Source organism: Sturnira hondurensis, unplaced genomic scaffold (assembly GCF_014824575.4).
Source record: "Sturnira hondurensis isolate 20B ecotype Veracruz unplaced genomic scaffold, ASM1482457v3 Scaffold0018728, whole genome shotgun sequence".
NCBI classification, from domain to species: Eukaryota; Metazoa; Chordata; class Mammalia; order Chiroptera; family Phyllostomidae; genus Sturnira; species Sturnira hondurensis.
Window position 1 is genome coordinate 2,148,775 of NW_028091359.1, and position 7,807 is coordinate 2,156,581.

At 43.0% G+C, this 7,807-nt stretch overlaps 1 protein-coding gene across 3 annotated transcripts in view; it reads right to left on the minus strand.

The window, feature by feature from the left end:
- The window catches only part of USP32 (ubiquitin specific peptidase 32), a 142,622-nt gene extending 138,063 nt beyond the window's left edge, over positions 1-4,559 (minus strand). For 2 of the 3 annotated variants that reach the window (XM_037070354.1, XM_037070352.1), the window contains exon 1: positions 4,368-4,558. In XM_037070354.1, the coding sequence (XP_036926249.1) occupies positions 4,368-4,425 (58 nt within the window). In that variant the 5' untranslated portion in view covers positions 4,426-4,558. Of the gene's footprint in view, positions 1-4,367 lie in introns of all 3 variants that reach the window. The other variant, XM_037070353.1, reaches the window with a different exon arrangement.
- Positions 4,560-7,807: the final 3,248 nt, after the last annotated feature.

The following is a 7,807-nucleotide window of genomic DNA, read 5'->3' on the forward strand; positions in this document are numbered from 1 at the left end:
ATGTAAGCAGACTAATTTAAAACTGACCCATTTTTCTCCTTTACATATAGTAACGGGCTGGCTAGGTATACCTGCAAAAAGCTTAACCAAAACTTGTAATTCCATATTAATGTTAGAAAGTTCACTGGTAAATGTGACAAATTTAGATGAAGGCAAACAAGTGCTTTAAAAAAATACTGCATTCCAGAAGGTACCAATTGTGAATGCAATTTTCATTCATACAGTGATATGATAAACCACCTAACATCACATCATAGGTGGTAGAATATTAGTGAAATTTTAGTACTAATATTATGTAAACTTGGAGAATGAAATCTTGGTTGGGGAGTGAATGTTTTAGAGCATATTAAGGTTGGTGGGTAAGCAAAATGAAAAGTACCAGAATCTTCAACTATTTACACGCTTAATTATTCCACTAGCAAATAAAACAACCTTTAAATGACTAGGAAATTCTTTAACACAATTTTTGAGCACATACTATAAAATGAGTACAGTGTTAGGATACTTCTAGGCCACCAAATAGACGCACACACTCTCTGCCTTCCACTAGCATTTCCTTCCACAATACTGTCCCACTTAATATACTAAATATTAATCATTTATAATATACATTCTACTTTTTAAAGATATTATGTACATTATCAAACATAAAAGGAAACAAAAGTCCTAAAATTGTATTACTACCATCCCCACCATGGAGTCTTGCATACACCCTGGGGTATATACACTTCAGAGTAAGAGGGTCTTCGTAACCTTTGTTCCTGCAGTGCCTAAGTCATAGGCAGTGCTCAATAAAAATTTGAGGAATTAATGAGCAATGAGACATTCAAAAATGTGCATCCACAACACAACTTTCTAACTTGTTATATAATCCAGCTACCTAATCCAATATAAGTGCCAAATTCTACTTAAAGTACAGGCTTAGAAGAAATTTTATCCACTGTATTTTATTACCACAATTTAAAAGCCACCCCAGCTGCTACAGCTAGTGGATTGAGCACCAGCCTGCGAACAGAAACATCTATGGTTCGATTCCTAGCCAGGGCACAGGCTTGGGTTGTGGGCCAGGTCCCCAGTAGGGGGCATGGGAGGGACAACCAATATATTGATTGCACACTGAGGTTTTTCTCCTTCTTTCTCCCTCCCATCCCGTTCCTCTAAAAATAAATAAAATCTTTTTTTAAAGCGAAGAATAATATTAATTAAGCAATTCTTCGGGGTGGGAGCCTTGTAATTCTGTTTCCAGAATGATGAGAGGAGAGTGGAGTGCAGAAATAGAATTAAACAGTTGGAGATTTTTATGGTTTCTTGAAGTTCTGAAATGCTATGAACCTGCGATTCATCGTTCACTTTTTTAATGCTATATTCCGAGCATTTAGAATAATTTTTAGGAATACGCAAGCCCCACACACTTAGATGTAAAATTAGAAATGAAGAGATACAGAATATAGCTGCTAAAATTCTCAGTACCCATTAACTGCAGTAGGCATACTTTAGAAAATACATGCAATCTAAAACGAGTCAAGCCTTCAGGGGAAGGCTTATTTGTGTTATCCAAGATACTCAACAAAAACAGATACAAGCCAAAAATAAAAGCCACCATTAATACATCTCCCTTTAAAAAATATTAAGGTATACTTTCAGAAAACTACTAATATTTATATAACTGATACACAGTCTAGCCAAAATAGTAGGCAAAACCAATCTTCCTAATTTCTAGAGCTTCTGAAGTGTAAATAAGAACTCACTAGATTGCCCTTTCACTCAGGTTCACTCAGTGTTATCTGTCATTAACATAACACTCCACTTCCAAGGCCCCATTCTGCAAGATAAACTGCCTGCAACTCCAGTTTGCATGAGGCAATATATACTTGATTATCATTTTAATACTAACTAATTATGGTTAGGCATTATTTTAGTGCTCAATAATTTTAAGTAAAGCCAAGGGGATAGGTATTTCAGTAGTTTATCAAGCATGCTTTTTACTCATACAATGATTCATATAACACACTTTTGTGTTTGTCTAATCTGCCTTCCTCATCTCCTTCCATTCACCTTATACTATATAAACAAACAGACAAGACTAATGGATGGAGGTTTTAATACCTATTTACTCAAGTGCCCTCAAAAGTTCTCAAGCCATTTTTTAGCTTTATTAGAAGCTTTATAAATTCTTTCTATAACCTTACTAAAAGAAATTCTATATTAAAGTTTGACATTTGCTAGAGTAAATATCATGTTCAAAAGAATTACCTACTAAAAAAAATAGTTTCTGGTTTACATTTAGAAATGTTAGTTTATCAACTTGCTTCTCTCTTTTGCTTTAATTTTCTTCTGCAGCAAAACTGATAAAATATAAATTCATTCAAATAGTTAAAATACAGTTTGAACAAATATATTACTACTTCTTCAAATATATGTTTTAAAATTCAACAGGCATGTACTTCAGAACAAACTGAACAAAGGCCTTCAGTCAAATCAGTTTGAAATGTACCAACTATTAATTTCATTTATATACAAAGGTAGGCCCTGGCTAGTGTGGCTCTGCTGGTTGAAGTGTCATCTGTAAAATGGGGAAGGTTACAGGTTCTATTCCAGATCAGGGAACACTCCTGGGTTGCTGGTTCAGTCCCCAGTAGGGGCAAATACAAGAGGCAACTAATCCATGTTCCTCTCTCACATTGATGTTTCTCTTCCTCTCTTCCTTTCCCTCTCTCTAAAATCAATGAGCATGTCCTCAGGTGAAAGTAAAACAAACAAATAAAACATATACAAAGATAATCTCAGTTTGACTTGAGAGTAAGCAGGTTAGAGGTGGACAAAAGTTTTAGAATTCCCAAGTGCCAGCTACATCAACCTCAAACTTTAGAAACGAAACACTTCTGAACCCTGAAGCTGCAACTCAGACTGATGTCTTCTTTCATGATATATAAGCCATTGCCTAATTGAGGCCAGACCTATCAGGCTCAACAGCATCCCGGAAATGACTAGCCTACTAAAGCTGGAACCACATCAAGAATTTGGAATATTTCTCATACTGAGGCAAGGAAAAAAACCTCAGGCGAGACTGTCCATACAACAATCACTATAATGTAATCACTATACTGTTCCACAGCAAAAGACATAAAAAGCATACTTTTGTTATTCTGGTCAGTCCACAATACCTCTAAATTCTGTGATTGTTTTCAGGTGATGACCCACTGCACTTATCCCCTTCCCTCCTACATATTAACAAGCGTTCCCTACTATATTCTTTTCTGAATGCCTTTAAATCTCATTTCTAACCAGACATCCTTGGCTATTAAAACCACCACGAGTAGGGCCGGCTGGGTTGGAAACCAGTTTGTCACTTCTTACCAAGAAAATCCATGAAATGTTGCAAAGAAATAGAAGCACACATAGATACATACACACACCCTCAAATCCCAGTCAAGAAAAATTAAGTCACGTTCCAGCCATAAACTGTGCAACAGACACTCCAGTGAGCGGGTGCTGTAGTGGTCACGGACAGCGCTATGAGAGTAAGGGGTAGGGGGTGGGGGTTGTGAACACCCCACTGTGCCTCAGAGCCAATAGCAGCAGGCTGGGGCTGGCAGCAAGGCCAGTCTCTACAGGGAGCTGTAACACAACATCAAAATGCTGGATTTCCGAATGCCATTTTATGGGGAGAGGGTGAGCACCGTGGATCAAGTGCGATAAAAGGCTCTGGCCAACATCTGAGGAGATGAAACCTAAGACAAGGTCTTGTGGCAACACCAGCTGTCTAGCCTCGTCTCACCTCAAACACAACTTAATTTCAGGTCGTTCTTAGCAAAGTCAGCCGCTCCAGGGGTGTGGGTGGTGACAGCCCCCGAGAGACTGGCAAAGGCCCTCGGAAAAGGCAGAGTCCACAACTGGAAGGGGCTTCTGCCAGCAAACAGGGCTGTGCAGCCTCCTCCTCCCTCCCCAGCCAAGGCTGTTAGGTGCGAGGTTAAATGTTGTTGGAAATTTTTATGGAGTGATACAAGAAAATGGCAGTAAGAGATGAGGGGGTTGGAAGGGCTGGTGCCACCCAAAAAGAGGGAGAGAGGATTTCCCTGGACCAATCCAGGGTAACCACACCACTGAGCACGGGCACTGCCCAGCCAGCGCCAGACACCTTTCTCCGGGGAAGCTTCGCCCCCTTCCACACAGTCCCAATTCCCCACACTGCTCCCACCCGACCCTTCTCTCCAATAATATTACCCATCGCCGGCCTCCTTCCCTTCCGCCTCGGGCGCCCCACGCCCTCAACCTGCCCCCCGCCCTCTGCCTTTCCTGGTCACCCACCCTCTGGGCAGCCCGTCGCTGCCCTTCCCGGCAGCTCGCCCAGACCCCTCCCCCCTCACCTCTTCTCAGTGCCTCCTCGTAGCTGAGGAATCCGATCCGTGACTCCTTGGCGCCCATGCTCCCCTCATCCCCTCGGCCGGGGGTCGGAGCCTGATCTTGCCCCCACCCCCTCTCCTGCCTTCTCTTCGGCGTCCCTGGGTGACGGCGTCTGCGTCCCCCCGGGCCCCTCCTCCCCCTACACTAACAAGTGCGGCTTCGGCCCCGGCGGCTCCTCCCGGCCGCCGCCACCGCCTCCATGCCGAATCACGTGATCCGATCCCGCCCCGCCCCTTCCCCTCCCTCTTGCTCCGCCCTTCTCTCCTCCCCTCCCTTCCCTTCCCTCCTCACGCCCACTTCCCCCCCCCACCCCCAAGCGTCCTACCCCTCCCGCCCGTTCAACTGAGGCTATGGATTGTTCCGGGTAATGGCCGCCAAGGGCCACACACTCCTTCCCGCCCTATCTAACCGCTCGCTGGGGCGTAGGGGAGGGGCCGGATCCCGCGCGTAACGCGTCATTCCCGCCTTCCCGCCAATCCGAAGCTGTCAGGGCCGAGAACTCCCCCTTCCTGGGGGAGGTGACTTCCGGGGCGCTCGAGGCCGTCCTTCCCGCCCACTCGTTGTGGCGCCCGACGGGCGGGGCCGGAGCGAGTGACAGTTTGTGTGTCTTGGTCCGAGATCCATCTTGGAAAAGATGTGGAATCTTAGGAAACCGGGGTCTGAGGGGTGGGATTCCTGGGAGAAAGGAGTGGGCGGACGAGCAACTCCTTACGTTAGAGAAATTTTTGACTGGGCTGTGAAAGGAAAGGAGACACTCAAGGATTTCCTGTGACGAAAGCGTCCTTAATCCCAGTGGGGAAATCCCTGAAGAAAGTGAACCTTGTGACAAAGTTTACACTGACTTCCTTTGTCGGGTTACCCCAACCCCCACCTCAGTTGACTAGATTTTTTTTTCCTAGCCACAGGCCCAGGTGCCCTTCACTGCGTCTGGCTCTGAGCCTGCCTCTAGTTCAGATTCTTTAGAAACTGCTCTGCCAAAGGCTTATCTGGTTTCTCTCCAAGAGTTGCTCCCCACTAGAAATTTGAGGGTTACCAGAAATAGCAAGAAATAAAAACTCTGTCCTTTTCAATTGTAAAATATTCAAGGTGAGGCGAAGTAGATTTTCAATGGTGAGTTTGCAATTTATTCATGTATTATTATTGTATTGTTTTCCATACAAAAAACCATAAACCTCCTGCCCCATACATAACAGAGTTACCATTTTCACCATTCTTAAGTACCTTATGAGTGGAATCAGTTTCTTCTGTGGCTAGCTTATTTCATTTAAAATAACATCCTCAAGGTTCTTCCGTGTTCTACCATGTGTCAGAATTTGCCAGATTTACCATATGTGCAGAAATTCCACCTGAGTATATATCCAGGAGAATTGAAAGCAGGGCCCTGGCACGTGTGGCTCAGTTGGGTAGGCTTTATCCTGTAAGCAAGATGGTTAGGCTTTGTCCTGCAAGCCAAAGGCAGAGCATGAGGCAGCTCGTGGATGTTTCTTCTCTCCCTTCCTTCTCTTTTTCCCTCCCTTCCTCACTCTCGAATCAATAAAAGAAGAAAAAAAAAGAATTGAAAGCAGGGAAACATTTTTATATACCCATGTTTATAGACCATTATTTACAATGGCCAAAAATAGAAGCAACCCAAGTGTCAGCAGACAAATAAATAAATTGTGGTATATATGAGGCCTGTCTGGAAATAGTCCAGCCACTGTTAATAAACAGCAGTGGTCTGCAGGTTCACGGGACATCAATGTAACCTGGCAGCAAAGGAGAGTGGACTGGAATGCACATGTGTGAACAGTGACGACTTCACTGTACTAGTCAGTGGGGATGATAGACTCCGTTGAGTGAGCATCCATACTGAGTGGTTGTCCATTCAAAATGACTGGGCAAGTTGAGCAACGGATCTGCATCAAATTTTGCATTAAACTTAAACATTACTTCACAAAAACTATTCAGATGATTCAGAAGGCTGAAGATATGGGCAAATGGTGATTGGCAGCTTCATCACAACAATGTACATCATGTACTGTGCAGTTTTTTGGCAAAACATCCAATCACCCAGGTGACTCAGCAGCTGCCCCCCTCCCCCCGCCCCCCCCCCACACACACACAGAGCCCAGATTTGGCACCCTGCAACTTCTGGCTTTTCCCAAAACTAAAGTCACCTGTGAAAGGGAAGAAATTTCAGACTGTCGATGAGATTCAGGAAAATACAACAGTGCAGCTGATGGTGACTGTGTGAGGAGACCTGTGTGAGGTCCCAAAGTGCCTACTTTGAAAGATCCTGAGGTGTCATTGTCCTACTTACAATGTTTCTTGTATCTTCAATAAATGTCTCTGTCTTTCATATTACATGGCTGGATACCTTCTGGACAAACCTCATACATGCAATGGAATACTATTCAGTTCCTTGCTTTCTCTATTCAGTTTGCTTTCAATTTATCCTCACCCTGAAAGTCACAGTATAAAGCTTCTGGATAAGGAAACAACTTCAAAAAATAAACATTTGGATTAGATTACACTCGAGGTGCCAGGTAGGTAATTTAAGACCAGCAAAAGGTTTTTAATTCCTAAAGCCAAAAGATTGTAATATGCCCTGCTAGAGAAAGAAGGTAATACTCTGTTTCTCTACTTACCTTTCCTGGTAGACCAGATTAGCAGCATGGCATTAGTCAGAGTGCTGCCCTTTCCAGTTCACTGTGAGGGAGTTCATTTTAAGACTTCAGATTAATTTCATTACTAAAGCCATGAATAAGGGGGCTGGGAATGTACTTCAAAGCTTTTAATGTCCACATCATTAGTCTGGTGTAGACAGAAGTCTCCAGACAAAACAACTCAGTCATCTTCATCCTGCAGTTAGATTATAGTAATTAATGGGAAGTGAACCTTAAGGGCTCAGCTGTGGGAGAAAAGCCCCTCAAGACTTCAAGTGCCACATACCTAGGCATAATTACTGTCCTAAATAACCTGTACCAAAAGGTAGACTTTCTGTACAAAAGATAACGCTGGGTACAAAAGAGAAATCTTCCCACTTGATTTACAGTGGAAGTGGAAGCAAATTATCTCTTCATAGTGCTTGCCCCACTTGAAAGGTGGGAGTAGAGTCAATCTAGCTCATGAATTAGGAAATTAATGCAAAATACTAAGTAAAAATAGAATATAAACTTAAAATGGAAATTTAGAGCAGTGTTAACACACGGGAACTTTTAAAATTTCCTAAGTTTCAGGCCTGGTTTCCCCTAGGTCTATAAAAATCTTCACCCCGTCACAGACTTTACCATGGATGGATTAAACACTTTTCAAAATTGTGGGTTGAGATAAAAAACTAAGAAATACTATTTCTTCTTTGAGTTAAAGTAAGCCTATTATTGAAGGCAGTGAAGCAGTTAGTTTTATGTCTGATGGGAATTTT